At 35.7% G+C, this 16240-nt stretch overlaps 1 protein-coding gene across 1 annotated transcript in view; it reads left to right on the top strand.

Annotated features, from left to right (window-relative positions):
• The window catches only part of LOC110102061 (zinc finger CCCH domain-containing protein 62), a 36455-nt gene extending 20779 nt beyond the window's left edge, over window positions 1-15676 (top strand). The window contains exons 4-9 of the mRNA XM_020830234.2: window positions 5357-5418; window positions 5496-5547; window positions 5656-5761; window positions 5846-5944; window positions 12907-13012; window positions 14944-15676. Coding sequence (XP_020685893.1) covers window positions 5357-5418; window positions 5496-5547; window positions 5656-5761; window positions 5846-5944; window positions 12907-13012; window positions 14944-15464 — 946 coding nt within the window. The 3' untranslated portion in view covers window positions 15465-15676. The remainder of the gene's footprint in view (window positions 1-5356; window positions 5419-5495; window positions 5548-5655; window positions 5762-5845; window positions 5945-12906; window positions 13013-14943) is intronic.
• Window positions 15677-16240: the final 564 nt, after the last annotated feature.

The raw sequence follows: 16240 nt of genomic DNA on the forward strand, positions 1-16240 counted from the left end.
AAATTTCCTATTTTAAATATTAAACTTTTCAGACCCTTCCAAATACCCAAATTCAAACCCAATTTCCAAATTCAAATTCATGCTGCTATTATATGCCAGATTACACGTATACTCTACGTATCTGATTGACGACTAGCCTTAATCGAAAGTTCTCTCTCGTGATCGGGAGGGGTAATTAACTATAGGGGCTTGCGCCTATAGGAAACCAGAGCTCAGATCATAAAGTCCTCGCAAAATGAGAGCGAAATCTCTGGGTAGTATCTTATCTACAAACCCATCTGCCTTCCAAAATTTACCTCAGAACTTATTCAGTTAAAACTCCCTCGCTCAAACAAAAGCACAATCAATCAGTGCGCGGCGGGGAGGCCGGGGCCGAATTTTCGGATCCCACACAAGGATTAGCTTTAAAGCCATATCTCTTTGCTTTAGTCATGGATGTTCTTACCAGGCATTTACAAGAGGATGTACCTTAGTGTATGCTTTTTTTGTTGATGATATTCTCTTTGTTGATATGACTAGAGAGGCCGCTGATGAAAATTTTGAATTATGGAGGTTAATGTTATAGTTTAAAGGTTTTCATTTGAGTAGATTTAAACTAAATATATGGAATGTAATTTTAGTAGTAATAGATCTAATGGTGAGCTTTTGACATTGGTTGATCAAGTTATTAAAAAGAGTGAACGTTTTATATATCTCAGGTATACTGTTCAAAGCGATGGGGATATCATTGGTTAAATTCAAGTTGGATGGTTGAAGTGGAGGAATGCATCAAGTTTGTGTGATAGGAAAGTACCCCTCAAATTTAAGGGAAAGTTTTATAAGATGTTGGTGAGACCTGTAATGCTTTATGGTTTTGAATGTTTGTCATTAAAAAAAGAGAAGCATTAAATTAAGTTAGTGTTTTAGGGATGAGGATGCTCAGGTGGATGAGTGGCTTTACACTTAGAGATATAATACAAAATGAGCTTATGCATTAAAAAGGTTGGATTAGCTCCAGCAACAGATAAGATTAGAGAGAGTCGTCTTAGATGGTTTGGTCACTCAAAATGTTGGCATTTCGATGAACTTGTTAGGAGAATAAATGCATTATATCTGACCTATGTTATGAAAGATAGAGATTGACTTAAAAAAACTTAGTTAGAAAGTATTAACAATATCTTTTTCGATTATATTTAAACGAGAATATGACTTTTAATAGGAAACAATAGAGAAAAATGATTCATGTAGCCGACTCCACATAGTGAGATAAAGGCTTATTGTTGTTGTTGTAGATGATTAGATGACACCACATATGATTCATTATTAACAAATTAGGAATGAGCTGCATATGCTTTGGCTAGGCTTATGGGGTCACCATTAGCTTGGTTAACTACCACTTAAAAAGGAAGTAGCCATCCAAAGAACAATTCAAAAGATTAATGCATTATGAGTTCTACTCAATGAATTATGTTGAGGATTGATTCAAGAAATGATTGTTTGAGATAACATTGAGAACAATCTGTGTACGATTACAACAAAAGTTTCAGAAGACAACTAGTAACTTTTGGAATGTATAAACACTTATGAAGTATATCTTTGATTTTTTTTCAAATTGCTAATGAACTCTGCCTCTTTCTTATCCCGGACCTCAACCAAGACAATATCATGATAATGATCATAAAACAAAAAAATTAAGACTGAAATGATCCAATAACTTTTAAAGAGGAATTAACTTCCTTCAAAAACAAGTAAATGAGGGAAAAAACAAATGCCCATGCCCTAGGGTGTTTCTATGACATTGCTAGGTTTCTAGCCTCACCTAAGAAAAATACTAGATTGTGCACTCTAAATTACTACCGAAAGGTGGAAGAAATGTTAAAAATAAGATTGTTATTTTCTTTGGTGGAAAACATCATTATGATTTATGAGTACAGCAGACAAAGTGGACCAATCTCTATCTCTTATGGTAATGCTGAAGGATATAGCGAGGAGTTATTCACTTTAAGGCTATAGGTCAATGGAGAGGTGATCATTGCCATCTTTTGCATTGATTGCTAGAATAATTTAATCCCTGCAAAGCGAGTACAAAGGTTGGGTTTGGTGACTAGTCTCATTCCAAATCCCTACTCTTTGGGATGCATTCCAAAGGGGTTTGGTTTGAAAATTGATCACTAGTGCTAGTTGAAGTTTGTAATCACTAAGAACTACTTCGATGAAGTGTTGATTGAGGTGGTTCCACATGAGACTTATGAAGTTATCTTGATTAGTTTGTACATGCATAACAAGTACGCAACATCATATTGTGGATATGTAGTAGTTGCTAAAGCATTTTGGAGTATCAACAATAGATGACGTGACAACAAACCAAAATGATTAACTTTTAATTGCTATACAAAAGTTTTTACTTGTGCTCATCAGACTTATTATTGAGGAAGAGAGGAGTTTTACTCTTTCTTCATTGAGCAAGATTGGATAATTACAACTATAATAATTGACGGGGATGTATGCAACACTCTTTCATTAGGTTGAGTCTTCATTAGGTATAGGGTTTAACTCCGAAGTGACCCACAAAGCATGGTATACATTTGATTTTAGATGTGTTGTTACCAAACTTTTTGATGTTCTATAACTCAGTCAACAAGAATGAAGAAACCGGAAAGTAGGTTGCAAAGTTATTAGAGGATGGAGTTTTTAGCCTATCATTTCACCTTTGTTGATTGTCCATTATGATGGTCCATAAGAAGGATGATACATTGAGATTGTATATTGACTAGTACACTCTCAATGAAATAAAGATAAAGACTTGCTATATGCTATTAAATTTTGATGAGGTATTGTATCAATTGAAGCATGCAACTGGGCTTGTCATTCGGTTGGGTTATGACCCGATCTAATCTAATTAATGTTGTAAAGGACTAATTTATAGATTCTAAACCTATGATGCACCGGCACTCCGTTTAAAGAAGGTATGCAGTGTCGGACACGTGTCGGACACGGACACATGTTGGACACTGCATGGAAACGTGTCCTACACGGCATTGGAGTGTCGCAATTTAAAAAATTAAAATTAAAATCGGACACGCGTGTCCGGTTATTAAATGAGGTATCGCTAGGTACATGCTCGGTATTGCTAGGTACATGCTCTGTACCGCTCAGTACATGCTCGGTACCGCTAGGTACATGCTCGGTACCGCTCAGTACATGCTCGGTACCGCTCAATATATGCTCGGTACCGCTAAGTACATGCTCGGTACCGCTAGGTACATGCTCGGTATCTTCCCATACAAACAACTTACGAACTTTAAAAACATGCAAAACTTCAAAATTACTCTTACAATAAAATTTTGTTCCTGGGGCGCTGCCCCCAGAAACCCCCGCAGGGGCGCTGCCCCTTGACCCCGCGATCTAACCGGGCAGGTCAAATCCTACCAGGGGGCAGTGCCCCCTTGGATGCAAACTGATATATTGTTGTATTCATGTTGTCTTATTATTGAGATATTTTGATTTAACTTCATATGAATTTAATTTGATGTATTCATATGTATGATTGGTTTGTTAGCAAAATGAGCTCTACTGCTAGCGAGAGTGGATTAGGTGAAGGTTCAAAAGAGCCATCTGTCCGTGCCCTGTCCGTGTCCTATATTTTTAAAAATTATTATATATTATATTAAAAAATTATTATGTCGTGTCCACGCCGCACTCGTGTCCTATATTTTTAAAATTTGCCGTGTCCGTGTCGTGTCGTGTCGTGTCCGTGTCGGTGCATCATAGTTCTAAACCCAATACAATAATAAATTCGATCCATCTATAGTGAGTGGGTTGGATCCACCTCATTTAGGACAATATGATATATTTTTATATGGGTGCATGCTAGTTCAGTTGGTAAGTTTCTTGAAAGTTTTTGCCAAGATATTTGATGAGGACTTCCCATAGTGGAGAGTTTATCAGAGACGTGGCCGGAGATCGACGGCCACGATTGCTTTCCTTTATTTCTGAGTTATTATTTGTATTTTTATTAATTATTGTATTGTTTCTAATTTTACTCTCACTTGAGGGAGTAGATTTTTGTGATCCCTGAGGGATACTTTTGTCTTTTGATGTTTACTATTCTATTGTACTTTGCTATTTATATCTCTTTTCTCTTCTAGAGAGGGGGATGATGATTATTATGAAATTATTTTCTCCACTTGTGTCTTGGTGAGTCTTGAGAGAGTTGAGGTCCCTAGGTGAGGGTAATGTATCACTCATCAACCACAGGAAGCGTCCGGGCTCACGATCCATCTCCTCCTTCCTTCCCAAATCGCAGGCCACCCCTCTTTTCTCTCCAAGACGCCGGCCATCTTCCCCCTTCCCCTCCAAACCGCCGGCTACCACTATCCTCCTCTCTCTAAACCGCCGGCCCTAGCATAGAGTACTTATCTGTTTTCTTCTTCTAAAAACTTGGTATTTCAACTCTCCTTACCAACAATTTCATCTAGTTACTTGTAGTTTCTATTTAGTCTATCCCATTTTCTAGTGAATCCTTTCTTAACCACTTATCAGCCTTCATAATTTTCACAAACATGAAAACATCATCACTTTCTGATACTCGTTTAACATTCGATTCTGTATAGTTTTCTGTTTATATACTTCAGCAGTCTCAGCTCTGCTATGGTCAAGTTTTCTTTTAATCCCGTTTTTATTTCTCAACACCAAATAGCAAAATAGTTTAGTTCTTAATACCAGGATTCAGATTTGTCCCATAAAATTTAGTTGTCATGAATTTTAGCAGATTAACTACCATTCTCCAGCTGAAATATTTATTTTACTGTGGTTCTCTTCTCTATTCCTTTCCTAATCTTTGGAATAAACTATGCACATTAACTTCATCTTCTATGATAACTGAATCCATTTTTTTCATTTTATAACCATCAAAGTTGCTGCTTTTTTCTCTTTCTGATGACTTCTTATATTCTCAAGTAATTCTTCCTTTCCATACTTATCATTAACCATTTAACCTCAAATCTATTGCTGAAACTCGACACCTTTTGATGCAAGAGGAAAAATAGATTAAAAATACAGAGGAATGGACTCACACTTTTAATCCATATAAGAAATGCAGAGAAAAAAAGTGCAATATCAGACAGCTACTTAAAATTGATCTGGTAAACTGTTCCATTAGTTCTATGAGATCAATTAATTTCATTTCATTTAACAAAAATCCGGTTTTAGGCATTGGACAGGGTACATTGCCTGGCTAGTTTGTTTAGAATTTTGAAGCGTTGAACAGTAGGATGATACCTAAATCTTGAATAACAAATAATAATATAATTTTTTTTCCTTGTTGCTGCATTTTGGCATGTACTTGCATTTATCATTCTAATTATGTATCTATCAGGCTAAAAGATGGAAATGGCGTGAGGTTTTATCCAAAGTCTTCGTTTACCATCAACTGTACAGGTAACATCTCGTCTCCTTCACTCTAGATTCCTGTTATATCATTTGTCAAGCAGGTTGAATTGTTGTTGTCAATATAGGTGATGTTTGCAAAGGTGATGTTGTTATGTTCAAGCAAAGAGTCTATGATAAGTATGTCATTTTTGCACTTAAATTCTCCTGATAACTTTATTTTTCACTATTCCAAATTGTTTTTGATTGTACTCTTTGACTAGGGAGCTCCTAATTTTTTTTTTCAAGGTTTAACAAAGTTTCAAGAAATGGAAAAGTTATAGGAAAGCGAACAATTGCTGGTAGGGTTGTTAAGGAAAGCTATGGTAGTGCAAAGCAGCAACACACCTTTACTGTAAGTCAAACTAAAAACCGCCTGAGAATTATTTTATCTGGTAACTTCTTTTTTTATTTTTATTTTTTTTACATGATTAAAAAGGTCGAAGTATTGTGGAGCAAAGGTGTCAAGCCATTACCATCGTTGTATCCTTTGCTTGTGAAGGGGCGCAATCTCTATAGGTACAGAACTTTCCGCCAGGTAAAAATGCACTTCTTCTCTCTGAATTGACAATGGAATCAATTCAATTCATTGATAAGTGCTTTTTTTCCCTTGTATCACCTTTCTGTGGGTGAAAATAATTAAAATGTAAATTGTCGGAGTTTATAGTGTGTGGTTATCACCGGAGATGCAAATTTGTTGCACTGTTTAAATTTTTTCATTTTAATTTATATAGGGGGTAATTTGAGCCCTTGAGTCTATACTTTTGTTTTATTTTTCCATAGTGATTGTTATAATACATGTTATGGTTGTACCAAAAATCAATATGGTATGATACAATGAAAATTGTTAGTTTCTGTTTGAGGTTTCATAATGGATTGTAAGGCACAATTTTCAAGGTTGTACCGTATGATTTGTACAAAGTAAAACAACTACAAGAAGTCTTTATCCCACTACATCGGGTCGGCTACATGAATCTTTTTTCTCCGTTGTGTCTTATTAAGAGTTAAATTCTCATTTAAATTTAATAAAAAAAAGATCATTTGTTAATGAGCATAATGATTTGCACACATTCAATGATAGTGGAAATACTGCAGACCACAACAAATGCAACAAAGGGATACGAGCATACAAGCTCCTATGAGCTGTTATAGAAGATTCGTTGTACACCCAATAGGTTGTCCACAAGCAAAATACAAGATGACTACAACAAATGTAAATGCCAACAGACCATTGAAATAGACCTTTTATACATTCAACATGTCCATGAGCAAATATGAAAGAATCACGATGGATGCAAGTATCTACAAATGCATTGCAAGATATTCATTAGTGCGCAACAATATACTTGCAGAATACAACAAGTAGTGCACGACAGTCTATCTGTTTGAAACAGGCAAATGATCGTAGTACAACGCTACACCATCGGATCTGCAACACTTATACAGCCGGAAAAAAAGCATGTATAAACTTTCAATTGGAATGTTGCGCACATTGAAACAACAATTGCCCACACAGCTAGAATATTCCAAAATACCCCCACACTTGCTCTACAATATGTATACATAAAAATATATTACAAGAAAGTGCATGTGCAATCACATATCAACATGGGCCCCAACGATCGTGTTACGGGTACACTTGACGTTTAGGGATGCCGCGCGGGTCAGTAAATGAAGTCAAGTTCAAACCCGATCCTTCAACGTGGTTTAGTAGAAGTAGATAACTCGACTATTAAACAAATATACAGTCACGACGTTGACCGATATATTTGTTTTAAACATTCATATTATACCTTCAAGATCTATAAGAAGAAAAATTCATTAGTAAGAGCGTACAATCGGCGAACTCGATCCTCTGTCGGCAAGCAGACAAAGTCGACAATGTTCAATCAATGAAATAAAATTGCCTACATCCACCCCGGTAATGGTTGTGTTCAGCATGGATCTCAACCGGAGGGGTTAATTCTGAATATTACAAATTCCACCCAAATGCTCATCAAAATCCAAAACTCCAAAATCCCAAAAATTCAAAATATTTAAAATCAAAATTCAACTATCAAACACTCAAAACAAAATCTATCTACCCTCCGCAACAGTTTGCTACGGTGAACAAATTTAAAAATAACTTCAGCTCATAAAGAGCTAATGTCTGGTCAAGAATATCACTAGGATTTATTCTCAAACAGTCTCATACCATTAAGGACGTGGCACATGTCCTCTAACTGACAGTTTTGCCCTCAAATTTCACCGTAGGTAAACGGTTATGATCGGGGCTCTCTGAACTTGGTGGTTTGCCATCAAATGACACCACTAAATTACGGCCATGACCAGAGCCTGTATGGTCCCCAATGGCATCAAATCCTTGAGATATGAATCAATATGATATAATCGATAGTGCACAAAGCCCTCTTTTAGCTAAGGTGGATTCAAATTTGTCCCCTTAGACAAATATCTATCTCAGGTCTACAAGGTACTCTTAGACGAAGCAACCCATGGCTGCCGACAAGGATCCTTCTGTCAGGTTGGGTTGACTACCTCCTCTGACTAAGTAGACCAGGGACTATGATGGCCCAGGATGACGAAACCATGGGATCTTGATTGGTCCATCATCTATTCTCCCACCATCTGCTTTAAGTGCAAGATGGTGAAATTTCTAATTTTAAATGTTAAAATTTTTAATTCCAAATGTCAATGCTGCTACTATAAGTCTGATACTTTGTATTTATAGATACAACATATATGATCGACGACTAGCCTTAATCGAAAGTTATCTCTTGTTATTGGGAGGAGTAATTAACTAGGGGATTTCGCCTATAGGAAACTAGAACTCAGATCTAAAGTACTCACAAATTGAGGGTGAAATCTCTGGGTAGTGTCTTATTTACAAATCCAATCTGTCTTCCTAAAATTTTTCCCGGAACTTAATCCATTAAAACTACCCCGAAAGTAGCAGGGGAGGTCGGGGCTGAACTTTCGGAGCCCACAATGATTATATGAATGAACATTCTCCTTAAAGAAAGCTGATACATATAACTTGAATATTTATGGAGATGATTTACACACTTTCAAATTTGAGCAAACACTAAATTCATATTTTTATGACTTTCATTATTTAAAAAATAATTTATTAACAAATTCATTGAAATATAGATGTAATTTTACCTTCTTATGTCTCTTCTTTCGAATTTGTATGCGAAGAAATTATGAACCAAAAGCAAAATGATTTTTTATTGATAGAAATAACTTTTTTGAAATTTTCGTATGGAGTTGGATCAACTTATTCAATTGATTTATCATCTCTTTTTTTTGGCTCATTAGGCTCTTAAATTATAGCATACATGACTTGTTCAATTATAAATTCATAGACGAATTGTAAAAGCTCAGATTCACATTCATGAGTTTTTATGTGAAGTTTAGATGTAATCGTCAATATCTAATGCAATTTCCATCTTATATGTGGCTACTACTATTATATCATGTATAACTGTTGCTGACTTAATTGCTCTCTTGGGAAGTGTAAATGTAGCCTTCAAACTCTATTTAACGCAGTTTCCATTTCATATGTGGCTATCACTATTATAACATATTTAAATATTGCTGACTTAATTGCATTCTCTTGGTTCATATTCTTGATTTTTCCTGACAATTTTAGATCTAATCTTCAAATCTATTTGAATCTATAATGCAATTTCGATCTTATATGTGGCTATTGCTATTATAACATATTTAACCTCCACTGACTTAATTACTCTCTTGTGAAGTCCTTCAAAAACATCTCTCTGGAATTATCTTCAGGAGTGTTGCTTTGTTTGCCATCTCGTGGGAGTGTGTTCCTATGACAGTCCTGGAATGGCATTTCCTCATAGGACTGTATCTTCTTCGACATGTTTTGGGCACGTTTGTGTACCTTCTTCATGTTTTGGGCACCTTGCCTCATGTCATTTAACGAGCAATATCAATGATCCACACACATTATACTATTGGAATAAGAGAGCATTTAAGAAAATCATGACGCTCCATTAGTTATTACGCATCATGAAACCACTTTCCAAGAAGTTCTAATTTCTATGGCCTTGTTGTGCAGCCCGTGGTGTCAAATGTTGCCACCATTCTATTTTTATGTATGGTTTCCTACTTTGTCATGCCGTCTTTTATATCACAGGGAATAGGGGTGTAAATGAGTCGAGTCGAACTTGAGTAATCCTTGGTTTGGGCTTAAGGTTGACCTTGATCATGATTAATTAAACGAGTTCAAGCTTGAGCTTGAGCTCAATTCCACGAGTTTGAGTTTGCTTACGAGTCGGGTTATTTATTATGGAAAAAAAAAAAAGAAAATGATTATGATTGAAGCATTTATTATGATGAAATGATGAAGATGATAATAACTAAGAAGAGAAATAATAATGAATCACTTCATTTATGGATGTGATATATAAATTTTAAAATTTTAACAACTTTGAAGTTAAATTCTTGAATTCTAATATATTTTAAGTGTATTTATATTAATATTTAATAAACATGTCAAGCAAGCTCATGAGCCAACAAGTTGAGTCAGAGTATGCTCATAAGCTTATCGAGCTTGGTGCACAAGCCATTTATTGAGTCTAGCCCAAGCCGCTTCATGAGTAGGCTTGACTCAATTACACCCTTACTAGGGAATGCTAGCGTCCATTGTCTTAAGATCCTGGATTAGCCTTACAATTGATCCCAACTTTGAGGCACACCATCTTCTACGTAAATACAGATACACAAGTGCGATAATTTACAGATTCATAAAAAGTTGCTGATATCAGGAAAAGTTTATTCAAGGCTCTTGGCTTTCTTTTCTCTGTTTTTTTTTTCCTTCTCATTTTCTATTACTTCTCGCAATTAAAATTTCTTTTTAGTATAATCTCTCATTATTATATTTCTTTTCTTCTCTCCATGTTCCTGTCATGTAGCATGTTTCATGCTCAGGAGCTCACTTAAATAGTGCACATTTCTTCTCGACTAGCCCGTAAGTGCATGTAGGTATTTCAGCTGAACCATAATAAATCTAGTCTTATTTTATGATATGGTTTTCTTCTGTCTCCTACAGAGTAATCTAGGTATAGTGCTTTCATGAACTCTTTCTTTCGAATTCTTGGGTCTGTGCTCTCCCTCAGCCTTTCTAGAGAATGACTTTTCACTATTCATATTCTTTGTCATGGTATGGGGGAAATTGTACTCTCTCTTGTGATGAAAAAGGAGTTTTGACCGAAGGAAGTAGCACCCTTGATAAATCCAACCCAACCTTGATTATCATACTGAAAAGCCATTCAAAAGCAATGCTTTCATCCCTCAAAAGTGATTTGATACCCATGTAAAGAGCCTCTGCCAACAGATTACCCAACTCGCAAAAGTATTGCAAGCTTCATTTGCCCACCAAGTTTCTTGCCTTTTCAACAAAAGTAATGTGATCATAACTGATAATGCTCCTTGACCTCCTCCTCATGCCGCCACTTACACTCATAACAACCCCTTCTCACCTAAGATCCTAGAGCATCTTGTCCCATTAAAGTTCAAAGCCCCATAGTGTACTACCGATCCTTCTCAAATCGCAAGCATATCAATTCTTTTGAGAATATTATTTCTCTTTACAACATTTCTTCGTCAAGTATCACCTGATTGATACCACTATCAAGGTGGTTCAATTCCTTGCCTACTTGAAGCATCATCTCTTTCATTGAGTTCTCTTACTTTTTTGCATCTCAATACTTGTTGATGTGTTTGTGACCACCATTGATGTTGATTACTAGAGGTATCACAGTATACCCTTTTATTAATGATACTCTAGTCTCTATTGGAAGCTATAACATTTATGCATGAGCTTACTATAAAAAAGTTATTGATTTTTTATGTGAAAACATCACTCAGGAAAAAATACGATGAACTACAATGCTACATAGATAGAGATTGATCACCACAAAGAAAACCCTAAGATTTACGTGATTCAACTTACGAAGCCTATGCCCACGTGAGATAAGAGAGGATATGATCCACTAAAGAGAAGCCACAAAATGGTATTTAAAATAAGGACACTCACCAACCATTTTAAATTTCAACCGCACACATTCTCAATAAGAGAAAAAAATTCCAAGTTTCATAAGACAAACAAAAATAGAAATAGTATAATAGTAGCAATAAAGAGAGATGATTCAAAGAAGATTAGAAGTTGCTCATTTCACAGATTTCTCAAGAGGGTATCTTTATATCTTTGTGAATTCGTTTAACATTTTTGATGATGTAACAATACGCTTGGATCATCAAGATGACAATTCATTATAACAACAACGACAACATCAAGCCTTTGTCCTACTATGTGGGGCCGGCTACATGAATCCTTTTTCTCCATTGTATCCTGTTAAAAGTCAAATTCTCATTTAAATCTAATAAAGAAAGATCATTTGTAATATTTTATAACGAAGTCTTTTTAGGTCTACCTCTGCCTTTATTAATATAGGTCAAATCTAATACCTCTACTTTTCTAACCGGGTCATCAGAAGACCGTCATTTTATGTGACCAAACCATCTAAGACGACTCTCTTTAATCTTATCTTTCATTGAAGCTACCTCAAACCTTTTGACATAAATGCTCATTTCGTATCCTATCTGTAAGGGTAAATCCACTCATCCACCTGAACATCCTCATCTCTGCAACACTTAACTTAGCATTATGCTTCTCTTTTAATGGCCAACCAAGATGACAATTCATTGTTGTAAAAATTGTTATTATAAATGAACAAGTTCAGTCTGTAATCTGCTTTTTGCATCTTTTTTCATTAGCATCAAAAGAGCATAATTTATATCTGAAGTAGACCAAGCTACAACTACACTCACATTTACTGAATTGTCTATCATAAGTCCTTATGATTTTGATCTGCTTGCTGCTGCTTTACTTTCAATGCATGAGTTGTTGAGTCTAGTAATTAGCACTAGAGCAAATATAAATCTTCTAAAATTGTTAGGAGATAACTACACATTTAAACAATAAAGTTTGGAATCATCAAAACTATACAAGTTGCAAAAATATAAAGCATGCAAATAGCAACTATCTTAACATGAGTTCTCTCTTAGGACGTGCTAGAATAGTTTGGCGTTGAATTCTTTCAAGCTGGGGAGCTAGTTGCGTTGTTCCATGCGTTGAATTTTTAATTGAGGCAGTTTTTTTTTCGTTTTGATTGGTTTACTTTCTTGCATATATTTATCGCTGTTCTTTATGTCCAGATAATAGGTAGAATTTTCTCATTTCTTTTAATTAACTTATGATGCTCATTTACTTGGAAAATAGAATACAAGTTCCATTTGAAATTCCTGCATCCAATATTGCTTAAAGAAATCGTCCATCTCTGATTAGACTTACTGGACAATTCCGTTTTTCACTGCTGAAATGCTCTCCATTCACATCAGTTTTGCCATCAATATAGATTTTCTTCTTTCATCAATTATAATCTTGTCAGTCATGGTACTTTATATGCTTAGCGCTGGGCCAATGAGGCGGATAGATCCAAGGTTCTTGAAGAGAAGCACAGAAGGGGAGCCACAGCAAGACATGTTAGAGCATCTACTAAAGCTAGAGTCAATTCAGGTTTGCGTTATTTCAAAATTATGAAAGTCCTCTTAATTCATACTAGTTGAATAATCGGTTTGCCATATCATTTTTTAGGAAGTGGAGAATATATTCATAGATGTAAAGCCTTATCCTGTTTCTAGCAAGCACTTTTTCATTATTTCCTGAAGCTATCCAATCTTATAAACCCATTGGGAGTTTGAATTGGTTGTCTCTCTTTATGGGCTTCTTTTATAACTTAGTAAAAATTTATATGGTTTGAGTGCATGTGGTCGTAAACATTTTATTACAAAAAAAATAGCAGATTGTATTTTTCAATTTGGATGGTCAGTTACGAAATAATTTATCTTAATAATGCGTTCAAATGGGAATTATATTTTAAAATGTAATTCTAACGTGCAATTTCATTCAAATGTAAACTTACAACTAAATAATGCAGGAAGTAAAATACTTCATTTTCATTAATTTGCAAATAAAAAAAATTAGCATATCTATAATCCAAGTTTGGTTATGAATAATACAAATTCGTAAAAAAATTGTACAGGCTATAAATTAAAAAAAAAATATTTATGAAACTGTAACACATTTTAATCTATTTTCTCCAAGGCTATAAATTGTAAAAAAATATAAAATTAAATTGAATTAATATCCCATTAACTTCAATAATTCCATCCTTAATTCAAAAATTGAAATGAATGAATTCAGTTAAAATTGGATCTCAAATTCAGATTTTATATTTTGCACGATTGTTGAACGTTTGCAATACCTTTATAAGAGGCATATGTAAGATATAACTCTTAGGATTAAAAAATTCTTGATATCAACTTCATTTATTTTAATGCTAGATTAATGATTAATACTTTATAAGATTTAAAATGAATGAATGACAATGATTTCTTAACGACAGAATGCCAATCATATTTTTAGCCGTAGTATATAATTATGAATTCTTCCTAGACTGCTTGAGCACTTCCTGTAGACCTGGCTTTACAAGCTTGCCAAATGAGTCTCTTCAGGTTACCTTCTGAAGAAGAATGAAGCTAGTTGTTACTGTAGGAAAACAGATACCGAGCAAAGGAAAGGAAGAGAAAGGAAAAACAGAAACAGAAAATGTAATAGATTGAATGTATTGGTTACAGAGATACAGGACACGTCAGGTGAGTGACATGGAAGGGTTGTTAATATGCCTCCTCAAACTAATCATTCATAGATCGAATGGTTAGTGTGTTTCTTAAGTCAGTGAATCGAGCTGTTGCGAATGATTTGGTGAAGATATCAGCTATTTGATTGTCGGAGTTGATATGAGCGATCTTAAGTTCTCCTGAGTTGAGATGATGACGTATGAAGTGAAAATCGATCTCAATATACTTTGTTCTTGCGTGAAAAACCGGGTTGTTAGCCATGGCTATGATTGAGATGCTGTCACAGTGGATAACTGTTGGCTGGTGCTGTGTGATTTGAAGCTTGTGTACAAGACGACGAAGCCATAGTATGTCTGAGGTAGCGGAGGATAGAGACCGATGCTCAGCTTCGGTGGAATGGCGAGATGTTTGGAAGAGTTTGAGATGGTTGAGGAAGAAGAAGGGGGAAGAGATGCTGCCGATTCTTGATCTGCCATGGCAGCTCTGATACCATATAGGAAAACAGAGACCGAGGAAAGGAAAGGAAGAGAAAGGAAAAACAGAAACAGAAAATGTAATAGATTGAATGTATTGGTTACAGAGATACAGGACACGTCAGGTGAGTGACGTGGAAGGGTTGTTTATAGTTACAGCAATGAACCTTACTGTAATATTGTGAAATGAGAGGTCTAAATTAGAAACTTCAAATAGTCTCTTAGTTGTAATTTAGAGACCATTTTGACTTTTTTCTCACTTTGAAATAATTGCATCTTTGTACTGATCAACTGCGCTTTAAAAGGCTTATCAATTATAAGTTTACCCTTGCAGGTTCCAAGCGCAAGAGAAGTCTCACTGATTCTAAACAACATCAAATCAAACGACAGAAGAAACCTTCAGAGGCTTCTACTTCCGGAAGAAACCAACCAAAATCTTTCAATAATGCCAAAGCTCATACAAAGTACTCCAACAACAAAATCAGAGCAAGCTCATCCTCAGCTAAGCATTCTAAGAAGCTCAAAACGATGACATCTTCATACACAAATGCAAGAGAAGTGGATCAATATGCTCTGAGGCCTTCTTCTCCAAACATTTTTGACAATTCACACCCAGATTTACATCAAAGGAACAAATTTGCAGCTCCACAAGTAAGCAGAGAGAGGTTTCTTATACAACCATATTCAGCTTATGCTTCCCAGTTTGATCATAGGGGTCATTTAAGCCATTATTATCCGAATTCTATTTCTCCGTTTGATTCAAGAAGCTCTGGCCATTTCTTCGCACCTGATTTTTATGATCAAAGGTATGCAGCTTCTCAGTTCCAGCGAAGTAATCGGCCTTGGCCATTGTAGATATCTTTCTTGCTTTTGCTTATGCTACTCTTTATGGTTCGAGAGCATTTTGTGCTACAAAATTGTTGGAAATGAGGCATAATAAGCTTTATGAATGACAATTTAATGAAGCCTGTATCAAAGTTCTCATTGAATCTATACGATTTACTATGTTTTCTGTAACTCTTTGTGCCACTTCTTCAAATTTCAAATAAATTTCTAACTTCTTTGGCTGCTTTGCTTTATGTACGACAGTTTGTGGTAATTTGCTCATAAGGAGTAAGAAAGAGCAAAAAATATTTATTAAATGCTGGTACTCTCTTTTTTATGTATAGATTGATTTCTTTGTAGGCATATAATTAAAAGAAACTAAACTGTGAGTGATATTAACGGTGCGTTTGGGACGCCGTTTTCCCTGCTGTACGGTAGGAAACGCAACCGAGTTGGGGTTTGGGGAGACAAGGTCGTGCTCCGTTCTCAAAATTTTTGCGTCCCGCGGCTGCTTTTTTCGTCCAGAAGTCGGCTCCTGCTTTCGCTGTTTTCCGCTGTTTGAGGGTAAGAAAAAGACGTAAATGCCTTGCGAAATACACCGCATCTTCTTCTTCCACCGTAAAACCCATTGGCTTTATCAAATTTTCCGGGGGAAGCTAGGATTAGGATGGCCGGAGGCGGAGCAAAGGCGGAGTCGGAAGAAGAGCTTTCGAGTGGCAGTGGTGGCGGGAGTTCTGAGAACTGGGAGAGGTTAGTAAGTTACTCCAGTTGTCCTAATCCTTCGTCGCGTTCTTCGGCGGCCATCG

This window comes from Dendrobium catenatum, unplaced genomic scaffold, assembly GCF_001605985.2.
Source record: "Dendrobium catenatum unplaced genomic scaffold, ASM160598v2 fragScaff_scaffold_414, whole genome shotgun sequence".
Lineage (NCBI taxonomy): Eukaryota > Viridiplantae > Streptophyta > Magnoliopsida > Asparagales > Orchidaceae > Dendrobium > Dendrobium catenatum.